General features: G+C 38.8%; 1 protein-coding gene across 7 annotated transcripts; it reads right to left on the minus strand.

Moving 5' to 3' along the window:
- Nucleotides 1-503: 503 nt before the first annotated feature.
- Nucleotides 504-20,724, minus strand: LOC117781965 (trafficking kinesin-binding protein milt). 7 transcript variants are annotated; one of them, XM_034618858.1, is made up of 6 exons: nucleotides 20,403-20,724; nucleotides 16,818-17,110; nucleotides 16,537-16,746; nucleotides 4,786-5,064; nucleotides 3,090-4,716; nucleotides 504-2,397 (listed from the first exon to the last, which is right to left on the minus strand). In XM_034618858.1, the coding sequence occupies exons 2-6, from the start codon at nucleotides 16,990-16,992 to the stop codon at nucleotides 1,269-1,271; spliced, it is 3,420 nt and encodes a 1,139-aa protein (XP_034474749.1). In that variant the 5' UTR covers nucleotides 16,993-17,110; nucleotides 20,403-20,724; the 3' UTR covers nucleotides 504-1,268. The 7 variants fall into 7 exon arrangements, with proteins under 7 accessions (XP_034474749.1, XP_034474750.1, XP_034474752.1 ...); XM_034618859.1 differs by lacking the exon at nucleotides 20,403-20,724 and adding an exon at nucleotides 17,708-17,842; XM_034618861.1 differs by lacking the exon at nucleotides 20,403-20,724 and adding an exon at nucleotides 17,205-17,221.
- Between the last annotated feature and the right edge of the window lie 237 nt (nucleotides 20,725-20,961).

Below are 20,961 nucleotides of genomic sequence, written 5' to 3' on the forward strand. Positions count from 1 at the left end.
GCGCACACAATATTGGAGTTTCGGTTTTTGAGAAGACCGTTAGCAGAATGCCTGCTGTTAGCTAACAGTGGTCTAGTAACATGTGTGGTGAACTGTGCTATGTTAGCTAACAGTGGTGCTAATTAACAGCAAAATGTAAATGGTTTAGCTGAATTTTGTGATTTTAAATTAAATAAAAACTATAATTATTAATAATAATAATAGTACGTAAATCTATTTTACATTTTGTTCAGTTAATTGTGTCTTCGTGTGTGTGTATATAGATATATATGTTTTGCACTCAATTTAGAAGCTATGCATCAAAAAAGTCGTATAGCCAAATGAATGCCGAGCCGATAGACAGACTAGAAACAAAATTTCTTATTTTGGGATATACTTTTATTTAAATTACCATTTTCTAATGGCTGCGCGCAAAGCACTGAAAAAAACACGAAATAAACGGTTTTTTTCTTTTAGAATAATGCAAGCAGTTAAACGTATTCAAAAATGTTTGTGATATTTTCAGAGGCAAGTGGAAAGCAAAAACGTAAACTATACATACATGTGTAAAAAAATATATGTACCTCTTTGCATATCCACTTTTTCTTTAATGATTTATCTCAATTTATATACAACTTTTCACTTTAGCACATCTTCGATTTATACATAAAAATTTGTTTAGGAAAAATAAAATACTACGCTAAGCTTCATCTCATAATCATTTAAGTAAACACATACATGAAAATAAATACATAATTGGCAAAATTAATTAATTTATGTTTAATGTTAATGTTGAGTAAATAAAAAGCTGCTTTGGAACTAACTGACCATAGTGTGGTGTTTGTTGTTGGTGTTGTTCTTGTTACTGGATGTTGTTGTTGTTGTTGGTGTATTAGCCTTACAGTTTAGCCGCCGTTGCACACAAGCAAAACAAGTGAAGATTTCATTAATTATAATAATAACTACTAAATTTAAACATTTTACTACAAGTATTTACAAATCACAGCTACAAACACTAAGTTAGCCAGTGTTGCATAACATCATCATCATCATACATTCATTCATTTAAATAAATGACGGCAGCGGCAAAACAAATGAATCCTTTACTTTCGTTTTTTTTTTGTATTTTGTGTGGTTTCGTTTTTTGTTGTTGTTGCATATATAAATATAGTATGTAATATATAATAAACTAAAACTGTAAAACTGAAATCATAGTCCGGCGCCTTCTCTCATCTCATTCTTCTACTCCTGCGTACGTATGTGTCTGTGTGTGTATCTGTGTGTTTTGTTTACAGCCAACCTCCTTTACGGCCAAACAACAAGGAACTAACTGAACCCACAAATGACTGTGTTATGCTCTGTGACGCCGCTCTGGAGTCGTCGTTATCACTGCTCTTGACGGCAGCAGCTCTGTTTGATGTTGCTGTCGCTTGTGAAGCTGCGCTGCTGTCCGAGACCTTGCCAAGATCTGGACGCACACGCCCACCACCGCCACCGCTGCCGCCGCCTCCAATGGTGCCCAGGTCGGAACGCTGCGCAGCCATTCCATTTTTCAGATTGCGACGCGACTTTTGACGTTGCATTTGCTTTAAACGCGTTTCGCTGCCCGAGACAGAGACGCCACTACCCGCTGCTGTTCCTGTTCCTGTTGCAGCAGCATTTGTTGTTGTTGGTGTTGAGTGCTTTAACGATTTGGTTGTAGTTGTTGACTTGGGTTTCAGTTGCAACACAATGCCCTGATCATCGCTATCGTCGCTGTTGTAGGCGCTTGTTGTTGCACTGCTGCAACTGGGCATCATTGTTGTTGTTGTTGTTGTTGCAGCTGGTGATTTGAGTCCACGGTGCAAGACACCCTTAATTTGTGCGCGATCAAAGTGGATATCATCCACAATGCTATTGCTGCTCATATGCAAACTCTGTAGGCTTTCCCCTCCGCTGCTGCAGCTGAGTTGGGAGAGCGGGGAACTGCTGCGATTGGCAATGCCAGTGCCAAGATTACGCTGTGCACTGATTATGTTCTCCAGTCCAATGCTCTCCACCTTCTCGATCAGATTGAGCGAACGCAACGCTCGTCGCTCAAGATGCGACAACATGACCTTCTGCTGATGCTGCTGCTTGCTTAGATTCCGCTGCAGTTGCACATCGCTGGGTCCAACCAGTTTGCGTCTTATCAAATCCGCACCGGATGACAGCAGACCAAACAGCGGCTCCGGCGACTGACAACGTGGTGGCGATCCTTCCGGACTGTTGCAGGGCGTCACGGTCGGCGAGTAATTCGGACCGGCGGGTGTGTTTATGGCGCTGGGCGTGACCGCCTTAATGCCGCGCTCGTTCAACATGCCAGCCAGGCCCAGATTCACCGAAAATGTGGAGCAGGAGTTCTTCCTCGACATGCCAGCACGGGGCGTGGCAGGACAACTGTAAATCATAAAGATACCAATTTAAATAAAGTTCATTTTCAGCAGAACTGTGAATAATTGATGCCATTTATTCAGAATGTCAAAACTGCAATCAAATAAAATTGTTTACTCAATTAACATATTTGATTGCAATCTCTAAATATTAATATAAAAATAATCATTCCATAAGTAACAAAAATAAAAAATAGTATAGTATGTGCCTTCAATTTTTATATTCAACTTTAATTATAAAAAAATTCAAAGTTAACTTATAGAAAAAATTTAAAATACGAGTATTTTAAATGCAATTTTTCAAATAAATTAATTTAAAACAAACTTTCATAAATAAAAAAATTAAAATAAGAGTTACAAATCATAAAGGATTTTTAAATCATTTAAATATTTATATTTGTTCTAATTTTTCATATCTAGGTTAATGTTTTGATAAAAATAATATGTTTAAAATCTTTTTATAAAGAGAATTTGCAATTAAAAAGACTGATTTATTAAAATTTTTATACTAATTTTGATTGCAATCACTAGCTTTAAATTAATTGCAGTCTGAAGTTTTTACACTATCGATTTTAATCAAAAAAGTTCGATATGAAAATATAATAATAATGTGTCAATCAAAATGATTGATATTTTATACAGTGCTGATTTTTAGGTATATGGCTGCATTTATTGATAATGATATATTGATCGACTCACCTTGGCTGTCTTGATGTCGAGGTGGAGGCCATGCGCGAGGACATCTGTGACTGCGACAGGAAGGACAGATCGTTGACGAATCCGTCATCCGGATGCATGACCATGCTGTTTGTATATGTATATGTGCAGCCAGGCGCTTCAAACTGCTTGCCGAGACCTATTTCTTCATTCACATCCTCCTCCACATCGGACAAGTTGTACACCTGCATGCCCAGATCATCGAGACCACGTCCACCGCGAATGGTGACCCCGGGTCGCTCCTCCAAGAGGCCGCTGAGCGTGGGCGTTGCCAAGCGGGACCAGTGATGCAGTGTCTGTGAACCCTCCATGGGCTTCACAATCTGCAGTTTCTCTGGAAGACGCCACTGATGCGTTGTAAGGCCCGACGAGCCCGATCCCGTTGACATGATGCTGTCCGGCGTGCGCACACCCATGGGCAAACCCAAGCCAGCTGCTTGTCCAGCCTGGCCAAGTCCACATCTTCCCTGATGCGGCTCATCGTAGTTGTAGGTGCCGAGTGGAGCATACGAGAGCATTGCACGTCGAGCCAAGACCTCAGCGGGCGTCAGACGCTTGAGAGCCGCCTCCAGCTCCTTGGCACCAGGAGCACCAGGCACACCAGATGGCTGTGCCGGATAACCATCGTCCGACTGCGAGTTGAGGCTTTCGTTGGAGAGCGTCTTGAGGCCGAGGGAGTTGCTGCTGCCGCCGCTAGCTCCACGGTAATACGAACCCGCCGGATACGCCATGGATGCCATGCGCGGACCCGACGCACTGCTCATGGACATGGCGCCCAGCTGTGTCATGGACACATTGCCGCTGTCCATGTAGTTGCCACTCTTGGTGGCACAGCGCACCGTGTCGAATGCACGCTTGTAAGGCGGTGGTCCATAGATGCTGCTGGAACCAAAGCTGGTTGCCATGCCACCACCACCACCACCTCCTCCACCTCCTAATCCACCCATTCCACCTGGCATCTGTGACATCATGCGACTCATGCGATCCGCACAGCGTTGACTATCTCCCGAGATGCCCGAGTCCAGGCTGTTCTCCGAGTACAGCGAGGATTCCATCAGTTCGGATTGCAGTGACTCCACAGCAACAGCTGCAGCTGCTCCATTGTTGCCCAGTCCACCCAGGAAAGAGCTGCGCGCCTGCGGTTGCGATCTCTTGCGCTGCTGCTTCAACTGATCCTGGGCAGAGTGCAGCAGTGCCAACACCTCCTCATAGCGCTGCTTAAACTCCACCAGCTCCAGTGCCAGGGCATTCTGATTCTCCTTGGTCACGTGCAGCAGCGACAGATGCTCATCATTGTCCTGCGTCAGCTGATGCAGCCGCATCTCCGCCTCCGCCAGACGCGCCGTGAGACTGACAATCTGCTCATGCTGTAGACGATTCTCCTCCCTCTGTCGCTCCAGCTCCAAACTGATGTTGTCGTACTGCGAATTGGCATCATTCAACTGGGCACTTATGTCCGCCATCAGTCGCCGCTCATGCTCCTCCACCTCGTCCGTCTGATGTGCCAATTGCGTCGCCTCGCACTTCAGAGATTTGTTCTCATCCAGCAGAGAATTCACCTTCCTCTGCAGCAGATCCAAGGTGATGGACTTGGACATTGTGGGTGTGTCTGAAGGTGGGCGGTGAAGATTAAAGTGTGAGTTGTTTATTCCACATCTACTCATCAGATCCGACTTACCCGCATCTGTGCCATCGTCCGCATCGTTGGTTAGCACCGAAATCAGTTCGTTCTTCTTGTGCAGCTCGTGCAGCAGCTGGGCACGATCGTCATTGGCGGATTTCAGATCCGTCTCCAGATCGCTGACACGCGCCTCCAGTCCATTGTTTTGGGTTAGCAATTCCTTGCCAATTTGCACAGTCAACTCCAAATCCTTTTCCTTCTCTTCCAGCAGACGCGTCACGGCTTCAATGTCATCGTAGGCACGAGTCATCTGGCTAACACGGTTACCACATAGAACTGCAAATGCATATGATAAAAATATTCCAATTAAAATGTACACAATTTATAAATAAATAACAAATGTTTATCATTTTAAAGCTATCGATTGCATCATACACAGCGATACACTGGCTTTAATTATCGTTTGAAGTTATCGAACGACGTTGCCAGATCATTGCGTAATAGAAAGAGAGCATAATGACAACAGAAGTAATACCTTCCATCAGCAATTGCTCATTCTGCTGGTCCCGCTCACCCAACCCGAAGGCCAGCAGCCCACATTCATGGGATGGCGTTGCCATTGTTGTTGTTGTTGCTGCACTACCACCAGCCGAGAACTCGAGTTCATCCTCGTACTCAAGTTCATCGTCTATGATGCAAAAGTCGTCGTGCCAATCGCTCGACGCTTTCGTTTGGCATGCAGCAAAATCGCATTCCTCTAAGCAATTTGCTGTTGCATCCACAATATCCACAGCATCCACACGAGAGCTACTGCTCTCAGTTGCTAAAAATCGATGGACGCTGCTGCTGCTGCTGCCGGCAGCAGGCGCCACATTGTCAACTTCCTCTCTCCCTATGTCTGTCTCCCTCTCTCTGATTACTGCTCCTGCTGCATTGTTTACGTGCGTCATGGCCAAACAAGTCTTTGTTTTAGTTTTAGTCTTATTCTATTACTGATTCCCTTAGTCACACTGCGTTATTTTCATTCCCTGTGGTTTTTCTTTTTATAATCGTTCAGTTTTGTTGCGTTTCTTTGCTTTTATTCTGCGGTGTATTATGTAATCTTTTGAGCGATTTCATTATAAAATCTGCTGCCAAGGCACTTGGTTTGCTTTGTGGTTGGCGGTGGTGTTGATGGGTGGTAGGTGGTGCAGTTTTCCCTCTATAGGTGATTTCTTAAGTTTTTAATTTTCCTTTGTTGTCGTTTTCCCTATCATTAGTCACATGAGTTTAGCTATTTATTTGTACGAATGATTTGCAAAAGCAATAAACAGTTTATAATAATTGCTGAATTAATGCGAATTGTCTGAAGTCAGCAGAGAAACTGAAACCGAAACTGTCATGAGACAGTTACTCTCTCTCCCGCTCTCTCTTTCCACCCACTCTGCGCGTGCTGAGTGTGCGCAATATCGATTCAACCGCTTTGTTTGTGCTCTTGTTAACTTATTTTTAACAAAGTTTTTTTTTGCTATCAAAAAAAAAACCTTGCTTGAACTTCTAAACGAGTATTTTGTTATTTATAAATTTAGCTGTGAGCGCAGCTCAAAAACTCAAATTCAAAGCCACTTCTTGAATGCGCGACGCGCACACACACACTGACAGGCAGCTGTGACTGCGGCGTCGACGCGGCAGCGCAGCAACTGCAGCAGCAGCAGACGGCACAGGCAGAAGTAAAAGGCGTTTTCCTTAAGAGAGCTCAGAGTGAAAGGAAAAATGTTTGGTGAAAAGTAATGCAACAGCAACAACAACAACAGCTGTCGGTTCTACGGGAAATACAAGCAATAAAACACAATACACAAATGGGCAACTCACGTGTCGAAAATATTCCCTCGGATTTGTTTTTGTTGGTTTTATGCAAACTTTACGCGCGTTTCACTTCACTGGGCAGCAACAACAACAACAATAGCCTTGTGGCTGTGGCCAGTCCAAAGGTTGTGAGACATTAACAAACGCAAAAAAAAAGAGATAATTCTAAGGTATAAAAACGTTGCCAGCCAGCCAGCCAGCAGGGCAAACGGCGCTCCAAACTCGTGACGGAGCAGAGCAGTCCGAAGATTGACTCACATACACACACACACGCACGAACAAACGCACACGCATACACACACACAAACGCGCAACAATACTTTGTTGTTGTTGGACGGGCCTCAGGAGGGTTAAATATTTTTGCTCGCTATTTTTTTTGTTTACGGCGCGCTTTTTTTCAATTTTTACTTATAAAATATATCAATGAAAATCTCCTTTACATTTTGACAATTTTCTCTAATTTTTTACATTTACAATTGGCACGAATTGTGTAATTTTGCGTATTGGCACGAGAATCGAAACGAACGCTCAGAGTGAATGAAAATTTGCTGTGTTTTGTTGTTGTATTGGAATCCACCACCAAAAACATGGCATCCACATTAACGAGAGCGCGTTCTGTTAAGGCGCTGTTGTTAACGAGACTGCTATGTTATGTTGTTAGAGAGACTTGCAGCATTGCCAGCACTAAAAATTGAGCGCGCAGTTTGAAATGTTAAATGTTAAATAAATAACACTGATATAACAATGCAAATGCAGAGCGTAATAGTTTGTTTATCTTTACTTATTATCTGACAAATTTGCTACGTTTTGCGGGCTCAAACCGAAACCAGACAAATCTGCATGGTATTATGAATTTTATACCTACATATTTCTTATCCCAAATCTCATTCATGCTGAGGGCGCGGAAAGAATCACGGGTAATTTTCCGCGTAACCGGCATTTCCCTGGAAGACCGCAACATAAAAACAATACAAATTGCAGGTAGAAACTCCGGATTAAGCTTAAAGTATCAGCAGAAAGATCAAAGACGAAAATGTATGTCAAAGTAAATAGTATTCCAAATTGTAGAGTACATTAAATACATTTCTTGTGGGTTCTACAAATAACCTGGCAAATGGGTTATTCAATAAGCACGTGTCTGAGATCCATTAAAATCGTGAAAATTCAATTAGTATACATCTGAAATTTTTATATCCCAACCAAACTTGGCATAACACAAGTTAGTACCTGATTTGACGCTATATTTCTATTTCTTTTGATTAAAGTATAATTGCAATTATCATTAAGACTGTAAAATTACAGTCATAGAAACTATTCCTTTGTAGTTTTCCCAGGAGCATTAATAACTCAATTTTCTTTTTAGTTGAATAAAAAAATGTTTCCATCGATTTGCAGCTAGTAAAGACAGGTGATAATTATTCTCCTAATTATTGGTCAGACATTAATGGCTTTTTGTCTTCTAGCTAATAGCTTATAGAACTTGATATCGAAGGGCTTCGCCCTTTTAATTGCTGTGGGCAAAACAAAGAAGAAACAAAGTAAAGAACTTCAATTCAACTTTTTCAAATGACCCGCCATTAGCCAAGTTAGTCAGTGAGTTTTCCTATCTTTGCTGATTGACTAAACGGTGCGATAAGAGCACAAAAAAACTTTAAGCACTTGACACTAAAATGAAATTTAAAATTAATAAGAAAAAAGCGCTTATCACAATTGAAGGTGCTTCGTAAGATGATGATATCATGTGATTTGCAAAAGGGACCGAATATAACTTTGTAGCCAACTTTGACATTAGTTTTTTTTTAATGAACTTGCTAAAAAGCTGTTAAACTATTTGTATGCTAAGCAATAAATCAGCCAATTGTGCACTTATCACGAATATATGACTAGCAGATACCCTTTTAGTAAAGCGTACTATAGCTTTGATAATTTCACTAATAGCTCAATTATCTATTAAAAAATTGAGATATGTTAAGCTAAAAAAGTTAAATATATTTCTTCAAAAAATTAAGCTTTTATCCTCAATGCTTCCTTTGTATTTAAGGATATTCTTATAAATTGATACTATAAATTAAAAGTTTACCTAATTTATATAAAACTTTATAATACCCCTTCTACTACCCTTTTAAAATAAATACAAAGAAATTCGATAATGATTTACGCAAATAGCAATAATGACAGTCAGAGAAAAATAACAAAAATTAATACAATGTCTGAAATTTTAGCAAGTAATAGAAACTAGAAATAACAAATGTTTAGGCTGTGGCAAAACAAATTGCGATCGTGTTTCTAGACACGTCGACCACAGCACAAAGGAAAACATACACAACAAACAAACGTAAAAAAAGTGCGAAAATTAAACATTAATCGACGAGCAAGTTTAACAACAAAATAGATAAGATACGCTAAAAGCCGACAAGTTGAGGGGTTTTTTTTAAAGCGCATTCGTTGCACTCTTTGCTGATAAGACATTTATGATAAGAGGCCTTTCTCTTAATGCCGATCAGACAAATGTGGCCTAGTGATTTAAAGATGACCCTGAACTAAAGTTCAACGAAAAAACTTTGAGTTTCAACTGAGATATTTAATCTCAAAGTCTAGCAAATCTATTTATTTTGAACTAAAATCAGTTATAATTAGCAAACGATCATCTTCAAAATAGATATGAGGCAAATAAAACTACGGTTGGGAATAATCGACAGGCAAATGACCCTGTCTTTTTACTGTAATGAGAATTTTAATCTACTTAATTATAAGATGCCATATTAAAATGTTCTAAAATATCTTAACTCATATTTAACTTTAATATCTTTCTATTTTTTATGTGAATATTCGAAATAACGAAATAAAATGAAAGTTCTTGATAGACAAGTATTTTGATTATCATACTTTATTTTGAAGTGTTTACAGATACTTATCAAAGTTTTGGTTTGAAAAAATTACGCATGCATTTAAATGTTTGTTATTTCTATTCGATATAAGCATTGGATTAATCGTTTCGAAATAAAAGTGTTTACAAAGTTATAAGATTGCTTCGAACCTAAAAATTATCCACATTTTGTCCAAATTTTGGAATATAGTTTTATATTTAAGTTAACTCGTCTCGAAGGTATTCGAGATAACATATATTTTAGATTTTTAAATCAATTTCATTATATTTTTTAACTCAAATTATGAGATTGATCTTTGATCAATTTGCTGCTTACCTTTGTTGGTCAAGAGACTGCGGACAACTTTGAGGCAATTCTTGCCATCGACATTCTTGGACGCATAGTACATGAGCTCCCAAGAACTCGCCGCCTGCAGCAGCTCTTTGGGCAGCTCAAAATTGGGCCCCTCCGGAGGCAGAGCACCCGTAATGGGACTCGACGTTGGAGTGCAGGGTGTGCTGTTGATCGTCTTGGAACTCGGCTGTCCCTTGGCAGCAAAGTCATGCAACAGGGCCAACATGGGAACAGAGACGGAAGACGAAGCCTGCTCTTTGGGCGTGCTCTTCATTTGTTGGACAATAACACGCATACGTTCAACAGCCTCCAATTCAAGTTCGAGGCGTGTGGGCGCCGGTTCAGTGCCATTAACAATGGCCGATAAGGAGGAGCTATTCAAGCTGTCCAAATCCAGACTCGAGTCGAGTTGTTTGTCCAACTGTTGCAACTTGTCTGCAGTACGTTGACAATTGCTCTCTAGATGCTTTCCCAACAACTTGTACGTGTTCTCAAAGTGTTTGCTCGCATTCGACGGTTGTCTGCTGATCGTTGTAACTGAATCCGTTGAACTGTTGGAACAGTTGGAGCAGTTGGACCAGTTGGATGCCAGAGAGTTCAGTGAGCTGCCGCTGATGCTGTTCTCCAAGCTTCTCATCATCGAATGCGTCTCAAGACCAGCGGCAAAGTTGAGCCTGTAATCATCCAGTTCTTCCGTCTCTGTCTCCGACTCGGACTCCATAATCAATTCATTGATAATGGGCAGCATTAGACTTGTTGTTGTTCCTGTTTTGGCATGTTGTGGTTGTTGTTTCTGCTTCTGTATGTTGTTGTTGCTGTTGTTGAATAGTGACATTTTGTTGGTGTTTTTTCTTGTTGTTTTGCAAGCAAGCGCATTGTTTGCTTTATTTCAATTGCTTTTTGGAGTTTTTGCCTCTTTGTTTTTCTGTCTATTCTGTTGCACACGGTGAATTTTTATTAAGTTTGTAAATCGACAAGATGTTAAAATGTGGAATGTGTTGTTGTTGTTCTTGGTAGAGAATGTCAAAAGTGGCTGTCAAAAGTGGCTGTCAAAAGTGCCAAAGTTGCCGGACCAGTGTTGGTGAACGCTTTTCACAAGCAGCTTTCAGAACATTTCTACTGTGCCGAGTTTCAAACTGAGCAATTTTTACAAATATTTAATAATTTTTATTGCAACCAGTGTTGGCTAATTTATTTAACAGACACCTTTTGACCTATTCTGCAGTTGGCATTTAATTGACTGCGCATTTTATTTATTAATTATTGTTTTTTATGACTCGCTGACACTAAAGGCAAGCATTATCTTTATAGACATTGTATTTTATCAATTGTTCTTGGTCTATTTTTGTTTATCTCTTCACACTTTGCTGTGCCCAATTTGTGCAAGTCAAAGAGAGGAAGCGAGAGAAAGAGATAGAGGCGAAAAAGGTTTTATTTAAACAATAGCAAATTGTTAATTTCATATACATAACACAACTGCCAAACTGGCATTCCATTTTAGTTTGCAACAATTTACATACAATGCGAGTGAAAAATATTTCAAAATTTTTAACCAACAAAAAAAAAAAAACCTAATAAATAAAAACACAACTTCACAGACAAGAGTGGACGGAATGAATGACTTGAGAGACTTTGGAAACTATTTTCAGGCGTCGTCGATTTGGAAAATGTCTCGAGCATAAAACAAGTTTACAAAATTAGCCAGTTTTCAAATGATGATGCGCCTTTCCATCCGCTGTAATCTGTCCACATGTTGACGATCACGTAGATCTCTTAAGGCCTTTCTTTCTTTTGTGTAGGTAGAACACCTAACATGAGAAGAACGCTGAGACCAGAGGATGCAAGAATGCAGAGCTCTAAACAACGTGGTTTGGGTTGGGTTGAGTTCTTTAATGTGGCATGTCCGCATCTAAAGAGTCTGGGAAATGATGCAACATTAAGTTAAGAGTGCTTTCTACCAACTGCTTGAAGGCTATTATTGAGCTCAATAACTATCAGATCATATTTAATACTACTCCAACAGAGTGAAAGAAAATTGAGCTGAACTAGAAAAAAAAAAATAAAAATACCGTTGATGCTTGTGCCAAATGAACAAAATGACCAGCAATAAATATAAGATTGAAGCAAAAAATTAGTAGAGCAGATATAAGATACCCTTGTATCTCTTCCAAGAAACAAATGAATAAGTATTCCGACTTTTTATTCCTCTTGAAATGGTCAATCTTAAATGCGAATTTTATAAATGATCAGGGGAACTTCTTTTATGCCACAGACTGAAAATTACTTTACAATAATCAAAAGTTATACTCATTTCCGCAGTATTTCGCTGCGAATCTCTGTTCGAAATAGACCTTCCCTTCCCAACTCCAGGGGACAACCTTGACTGCCTTTTTGCATTACAATACAATAAAACCGTCTACATTAAAAAAAAAAAAAAAAACATGAATTAATCAACGCAAGTCATTTTGATTAATATGAATTCGCAGTTTCAGCCAAAAAAAAAAAAAATATAATAATGACAATAATGCTACTCGGTGAGATTCGTAGTCAAGTTTATATTCTACAAATTTTACTTGACATTTTATTTTAATAATTCAAATTATGGAATTTTGATTAAGAGTCAAATTGTTATGAATTTAATACTAAAAAGCAATAGTGGAAAAAGTTTAGAGAAACGCAGCAAATTCTGCCATCGAAATGCATTAAAAAATATTGTACATAAACCTCCTCATTGCGGTTCATCGACATGCAAAAGGCGTAGAGATCTCAAATTAAGTTTATGTATTAATTTTTATGAGTCAGACTTAAAAGGTAAGCCTTGGCTATGAGCTGTAAACGGGGAACGAGGCAAATTACGTTATCGCATTGGCATATGACAAAAATATGCGAGAGGCTTAAGAATCGCACAGGTTGATTGCCTAATTGGTTGATTGACAAATGGAATTATGTAAACAAAACTGAATAAATAATATACATATAGACATACATAAATATGAACATTTACGAGGGAAAAAATACACAAAAAAGTAAAAAATAAAATGCCAATCAATCGTGCACACGAGAAAATGAAATGAAAACGGTAAAAAAAAAAACTGCTGCTAAATAAGACAAACTTTTGTAGTTTGTTTATTTGTAGTATTGATGTTTATTTTTTTCTTTTAGTTCACATCAACTTTCACAAAAAGTTGTTGGTAATTAATTGCATTGGCAAAAGTTGGGCGCCGCTTCTGCCTATTATGGTCAAAATTGAAAAATAATGCTCACAGCTGGAAATGGAGTTGCATCGTTAAACGCTAATCAACACTGCTAATAAGTAAGTTCCGTGCCGGGTATATAACAACGGGCTCCCAATTTACAAATGCAACCATACCATTTTTCAATTGAATTTTAAGTTGCATTTAATAATGCAAACAAGAAAACACTTTGCGCTCCATTTTTCTGCGCTAATTGTTTTTCTTTTGCTCGACAATGTGAATGTCCTACTCAATAGGCCAGTGACACAGTGTGTAGAGGTGCGAAAGAGACAAAAACACAAAACTACCGTTGGCAGCACATCAGTGTTGACAACTTTTCAAGGCCTTAAAAAGGTATTCCAACACTTTAAAGTAGCTAAAAAAACTAGGAAATCTACAAGGAAGTCAGATAAAAATAAAATTTGATATATTATCTAGATCATTATTAGCAACAGTCCTGTTGTATAAAAACCAAGACCTTCGAGTCTCTAAGAGCTAGATATACAAAAATTAGCAATATCATTAATTCTATCATTATAATTTTTTGATGAAAATTTTTAATATAAAAAAAAATCTTACAACTGCATATATACAATATTAATTCAGCAATAATAATAATTCATGCCAGCCGTTATTGAATAATTTTTATCCGCGATTGGCATTTGAAAAACTCTAGATCTAGCGGGGGAAAAAGCTGAGCTGGCAACACTGGTAGGCAGCGCACTGCGGACCATTGCCGAGGTGTAGTGCTGTCAAATGACGTAATTTATGTATGTCACCTGGGTACACTGATATTTGTGTTTGTCAAAGAAGTGTGCGGACATAATCCACAAAGTGGATTCCACATTATACACAAACACACACGCACACACATACACGAATGACACAAATTTTTGCCACTTTGTGCATTGTGTTTTGTTCGCCGGCAGCTTAACACCAATAAATAAGCAACTAGTATGTAGGTCTGGGGGAAATGATCGGCAATTAAATGCGCCTAATAGCTTGCAACAACAATAACAACAACATTTAGTATTGCGGTTTATTCTCTATGGTTCGACGGCAACTGATGAGTAATAATCAAAACGGTACGCGCTTTTTACCCAAAGATAAACATGCACACACACACACACACACAGACACACGTCTGATTGATGCGATACACGGAAGAGGCAGCGTAGCAATTGCTGATAATGATTAATCAACAAACTGCCCGCAAGAACAACTACCTAACTGGATAAGCGGCATTTTCACAACGCGCAACGGTAAATAGTAGAATTACAAAAGCCACGCTTGCTAGCAAGCAAACAAGCACAATCAAACAAAAACAAACAGCTGTGTTGGATTGTGAGAATGCCAAATGCGCGGACAAAAGCAAACGGACTGACAATATCGATAGATGTCGCTTTGGGACTTGCACTCAACGCTTGAGCGATTGCCGAGTGCGCTTATCAGCAAGACGACGAAGTCGACGAATAAGAAACGTATCAAGAAACAGAATAACGGCATTACTCGTACACACTCACAAATACATATAGAACACATGGTAAACCGATTATGTAAAGCACAGCCAACAAATGGAGACGTTTTGAATGGAAACGGAACAGTTGTACAGTACAAGGGCATAATAAGCTGAAGCCAGAACAAATTAAGCTGACAGACGATCCCCCTGGCCCTGTCCATGTCCATGGCCCTTGGCCTATTACAACTCCCACACTTCAGCTGAGAAGGGGCAATGTCGACCTCATTCATTAAATGTTTACAAACTGGCAATAAATTCTCTTATTCATAATTCACTCAAACACACACACATACGCACACGCTTACACTCATCTCTTGTTGCTGTGTGCGTGTGTTGTCCTAAAAATAAATTCAGTTGTATGACGCCAGGCGGCGGCAGCAGGCAAAGTTTGCCACTTGGAGAAATTCCAAATGTTTCGTTTATATTTGTTGTATTTGATTTTTTTTGCGCACAGTTGTATTGCTTATGTATTAATCATGATTTTCGATTGCTTGAGCTTAAGTAAGGGGCAAAACGTTTCGCTTATGATTTTGCCATACATTTATTTTCGACAATTATTATTTATGTTTGGCGCACGCATATACACAATTAATAATTTCACTGCCACATTTTAGCGGGGCAAACACAACCAATATTTTATTTTGTAGTCCAATGTCGACGTGTGTATATTTATAAATTGCACATATTAAATACAAGACGACGCCCGACGCTTACGAGTTGATTTTTCTTTCTTTTTTGGCACTATTTGTTTCTAGCGGCGCGTCGCCGTCAGTTTGGCACAACACACTTTTGAAATGCACAGAGACCGACGACGCACGCGGAATGACAATACGACAATTCCCCAACCGCCGGCGATGGCTTCACGTGAAAGCACCAAAACAGCTGTGAGATTGTGTGAATTACAAATCAGCGTTTTGTGTGAATTGCAAATAAACAGCTGATTGTCAGTGTGACCAGCACTACACAAAACAAAATGCCAAACATGCAGTTGCCACTTGGCAAATCATGCAAATGACGGTATTTCAAGATATTAATATTTTAATATAAGCTTAAGTTATAAAATTCCAGTCAATTTTAAAATTGAAATTGCCAATAAGAAAAAACAACTGTATGCTTTTTGAAAAACTCAGCAACGCTTTGTATGAATGTCCAATAACAGCAGCCGTTAACAGCCACAATTTACCAACACTGAACATAGGCAACAAGTGCTGTGTTATGATCGAGTCTTACATTTGGCGCACTTTTTAAATATAATTTGTGTATTGTTTATTACTAAAAAAAATATATATATACATATATATATATATTTGTATATATTAAAATATTTGTAAGCAATATATTACAATTATCATATTATTATTATCACCACACGAAGCCATTACACAACCTATAAAAGAACTTGGCCAAATTCTTTAAAACGTTTGCAAAAAATACATAAATAACACTTTGTCACAAGTTTATTGTCGTGTGAAATAAGAGGCATATTTGCGAATACATATAGGATTTATTTTTATCTCCTTTGCGTCGCACAGATAAAATAAAATTGCGTTTTGTTTCAAGCGGAACAGATACACTTTTTTAAGATATTTAAAAATGAATAAAACAAAATACGTATGCATAATATACGCGAAATTTTATGAAAAGAGATTTCAAAAACAAGTTGATGTCAAAAAACTTTGCAAATTGTTGCTGTCATTGTTGAGGGGAACAAATTGTTCTGTGAAAGAATTATTATTTTTATATATTATGTACACGCAAGTATTGTATAACCCGAGAAAGAGAGACCTTTGTGTTTGCATATGTAAGCAAATTAATTTCTCTATATGTACATACATATGTATAAACAATTATAATTGAGCAATTAGGAATGCTGGAAGTCAACACCACAAATATTGGGTCTATTTATAGTAAATATATTCTTAACTGACGTTGTGACTATTTATAATCAATCGCTTAATATTACAATATTTATTAATGGGAAGCTACTTACGAAAATAGTTGAGGCACTCTCTAGTCTGTTCCTTGGTCAATCCGAGTCCCTCGACTGGAATGGGCAACGCTGGCGCTGGTACAAACCAATCCTCGTTCGCATATCCAGAGAAATTGGTGAGAAAATCATTTCGCACTTTGTATTTAGGTATTTTCTCCTCCAGCAATGAAAATATTTCCACCTCCGGCAAGTTCTCGCTGCTGCACAAATCTATATATGTATACAAGTGACACATTAGCAAATGGTTGGCAACTAATTTTATAAACAAACAGTCAACTCACCAGTTAAGCAACTGGCATCGCAAGTTTGCGGTTTAGTTGCCGTCAGCGTCGACGACGACGTCTGTTGCATGAGACGCTTCGACTGCAACTTGGGCAGATGTTTGCTGAGCGTCGCTTGCGCCGAGGGACTGAGCGGCATCGGGCCGCCATTGGCCCCAAATGTTGCGGATAGCATAAATGTTGCAACTTCTGTATATGGTTATTTCTCGCTGATTTGTTTATGTATTTGTATTTTGTATTTTTATCTCAATTATCGCCCACCGTCCTGGTCCAAAGTTTAGCTAGTTTTTCAGCTGCAAATTAGATTGTAAACGGGGTTTGTTAATTGACTGACACTCACATGAAACTAATAAGCGTGTTTTTTCTATATCTTCCCCGTTACCATACCATTTTCGTTTGCCTTTCATACTATTTCATTATGAAAGTGTTATCTCGCCGACAGCTGGTTGATAAAGCTCAAAGCGTCAATATCATGATTATTAATACTATAAATATTAGCAAACGTCAAAGGATTTTCGCCTAATTTATCACTAACTTATTTCGCAAACAAAACGAAGTCACACACATTCACTTACAGTTAGTCAAGTAATTGTTTTGACACACTATACGACTTTTTCTTGATTATTTTTATTTTATATCATATTTTATTATAGTTGCTTAAACTTTAAATTTAAAATTATGTTCGCTTTATTACTTGACCAACTTTTATCAAATACCGCCACAATTTTCTATGTTTAATGGTGGACAGCATATCTGCCTTGTCACTTGTAATCGATAACTCTTGCTTAAAAACTATCAAACAAAGACTGTGATGAATGGAACTCGCTAATTGATTGTGTTGAACAACAAATTAGAAAAGAGGAACTGATATGAACTAGTTCACAACTTAAAATCAGCTGATCTGCAGCTTGCAGTTTTCGTTAATGCAAAAACTTTTCTCACAATTATCAAAACAGCGCATTTAACATTTTCGATGTGTTGCGTGCACGACGTCGCGCAAGCGTTAACTGATTTATCTTAACCAACTTCACAATTGGTTAAGTGGAGTCTGAAGAAGCTCAGCTGAGTCATGTACTCACATGCAGACATAAAGAGAATTGGAAAAATTATGAGTTAATGGGGTCTTATTATTGTTGGAGTAATTTAAGAGCAAATGGAGGCCAAAGCTTAAGAGATGGCCAAAATAAGAAAACGCAGACAGACAGTCTACGTGCCAAAAGTGGCGTACACACGAACGTATGGCGGCAAATAGAACGATTGCAGTTCGCGCTTATAAACGAAGCGTGTACCGAGCACTCTTGATAATAACGCACGTGTAGGGGAAGATGGAGAGCGGGAAATGAAGACAGCGGGTAATTAAACAATAAACAAAACAGTAAAAGCGGAAAGGCGAAAATTTGAGTCAAAAGAGTCGTTGCCTTGCGAGGCCGAACAGCGTTCAGAGACTGCAGCAAATGCTTTCCAAGGCAAGTCGACTGCGCTGACGCACAAAGGCCGCGAAATGGAAGCATGTGACGGCGACAGCGACGTTGACGCTGGTGCGCCGACAGCAACCAACCCCAAGCACCGCAAGTGGGCTATATCTGAGGTATTCCCTGACCGTCGCGCACAAAGGTTTTAGCGATAATTGCGATAACAGTGCGATTGCTTTTGCGCTATCGACAAATTGGACTGTTGCTGATGCATTTGTTGGGCAGCTGCATTGCATAACAGGAGAGTGCCAGAGAGAGAGAGAGAGAGGGGAAAATTCAAACACACACACACACACTCAGTCATACACGATAAACAGCACGAAATAACAACAAAAGCGTATATGTAAATGTGAATGGAAGCAACCCGGCAGTGCTGCCAACTTTTAATACAAAAAAGCAGTTTTTGACTGTAAGAACAAAATAAAGCTTTAAAAAAAATTGAAGAAAAAAGGTTTAAAAAAGCGGTACTTATGGGCTCACAAATCTAATGTTTTTTACTCTGTGCCCATTAAAACTAGGCCAAAAATGTGTAATGTGTTTATTCTTGATCAGGATCAACAGCCGATTCGATCTAGCCATGTACGTCTGTCTGTCCGATCTCAGAGACTTTGTATGTAGGTTCAAATATGAGTAGGATAACCTTTTTTTTATTCATTGAGATATCTGAAGCAATTTGATAGAATATGCACCTATGTTGGTCTGGACGGCATCAGCGTGCCTCAGTCCAGGGTATCACACTGCGAGCCGGCGGTAGGTGAGCAAAGCGAGCAGGGGTCTTAGTCTTTTGACATTTTAAAAAATATTGTAACCATTGGCGCCGAATTTTGGTATGAAGATGATAGTCTGGCCAAAACTTGTGGTGATATTGGCAAATATCATTAAAAATAATAATGAAGCTGTTATGTAACCGTTGAAAGCATTAAAAAAAAATCCGAAAAAAGCCAATTACATTTTTAAAGAAGTCAGAATTCCCGCTTCCCGCTATTCCCAAATTTTCCCGAAATTGGTGTTTAAAAACAGCCAGATTTGACGGGAAAAAAGCTAAATTGGCAGCAGTGCAACCCGGCGATATCAGAAACTGAAACACAAATAAGCAATGAATAAATTGTTGTTGTCGTTTTGTACTCTCTCACAAAAGCAAAATAGCTTGAGTTGTGTGTGCTCGTAGCATTTTACATTTAATTTGTATTTGTTCTAGCCTGGTTACGTTTATTTATTTGTTTTTCTCTCTTTTTCTGCACTATTCGTATTATCTACTGGTCACTCTGTTAAGCGCGCGTTGTCAGGGCCCCTGCTGCGAATGAAACTGAATGGATGGCATAATGCTCTAAAATAAATTTGGAAGCCAAAGACGCGCGCGATAATGGCAGCAACGGCTGCAACAACAACAAAGTTGGCGACGCTTGCCAAAAAAAAGGAAAAACTAACTTGTTTAAGTGTTTTTTTGGTGGTCGATGTTGGCGTCAGATTTGTGTGCTTAAATTTTTTTGAGATTTGTTGTTGTTGTCTTTCTCTGGCTTTGTTCTGTCTATTTTCACAGTGTACTCAATTCTTGGCATACGCATTCAAAACATACACACACACACGCAAACAGTGAGAAACATTTACGGTTCACTTATATAAGCAGCGCTGTTTTCAGGCAACGGCGACGACGCCGCCGTCAGTGGGGCAGGGTCATTAGACGACACCGTTGTAATTTATTTGAGATCAGAATTATTTAAAGTGTGTTCCGCATGCATTGCCAAACGCATTAGAATGAATCAGCTGGCCCGGGGGCGGAGAATTCAATTGGGGGTGGGGTGGGGGATGCGGAACGCTTATGCTGCGTTGGAGAGGTCAAAAATGGGCTGCGTGGGCGCAGAACATCCACACATACATATGTATTTGTATTGTGTGTGTGTTTGTATTTTTGTGTTATAAAACACTGTCATCATTTGCTCAGCACTCGCACTCGCAATCGCGTACTCATTCATTCAATGCGATTGTTACTCATATTTCATAATGCTTTTCAGCTTTTTAGTTTGTTTTGAACATTTAACCTTAAACACACTGCGCGAATTATTGAATTTTCATTTTCTTTAGTTTGTTGTTGCTCGATGGTGATGGTACCTACATTTGTTGTAGTTGTGCATGTGTTTGCCATTTTTTTCTTTTCGTTGTGTTGTGGCTGCTTTCACACTTAAAATCGGATCGAAAACCACATGCTATTTTTTCCTCTAGCAGGCGCGCGTCAATTAATTTAAAAAGAACTTCTTGTTGTTTGTTTAATTAGTGTACACAATGTGTTTGTGTGCGTTTAGTCACATTTGATTTAAACTAAATAAAATAAATTGTACTGATCTAAAATAAATTTCGATTTCACAGCTGCAAAGCCAATTTCATGCGCACACTAGTGATGGAATAACGCGACTGTCGATAACAATTAGAGTTGAGTCGTTTCTGAAAAAGATCAAATGAACGGGTGCACGAGTGAACTTATTCATCAAATTGAACCAACGCTATTTACAATCAGAAAATCGATTGATTAAAAAAAACACAAAAATATCGACAATCACGAGTTTCGATAATTATTATCGAATTTTGACTAAATAAAAACAAAATTTTTTTTTAAATTTTTAAAATAACTTCAATAAATGTGTGTTATTTCGATTTGTGGTTTAAAAGATAAAATA

Source organism: Drosophila innubila (genome assembly GCF_004354385.1).
Source record: "Drosophila innubila isolate TH190305 chromosome 2L unlocalized genomic scaffold, UK_Dinn_1.0 4_B_2L, whole genome shotgun sequence".
NCBI classification, from domain to species: Eukaryota; Metazoa; Arthropoda; class Insecta; order Diptera; family Drosophilidae; genus Drosophila; species Drosophila innubila.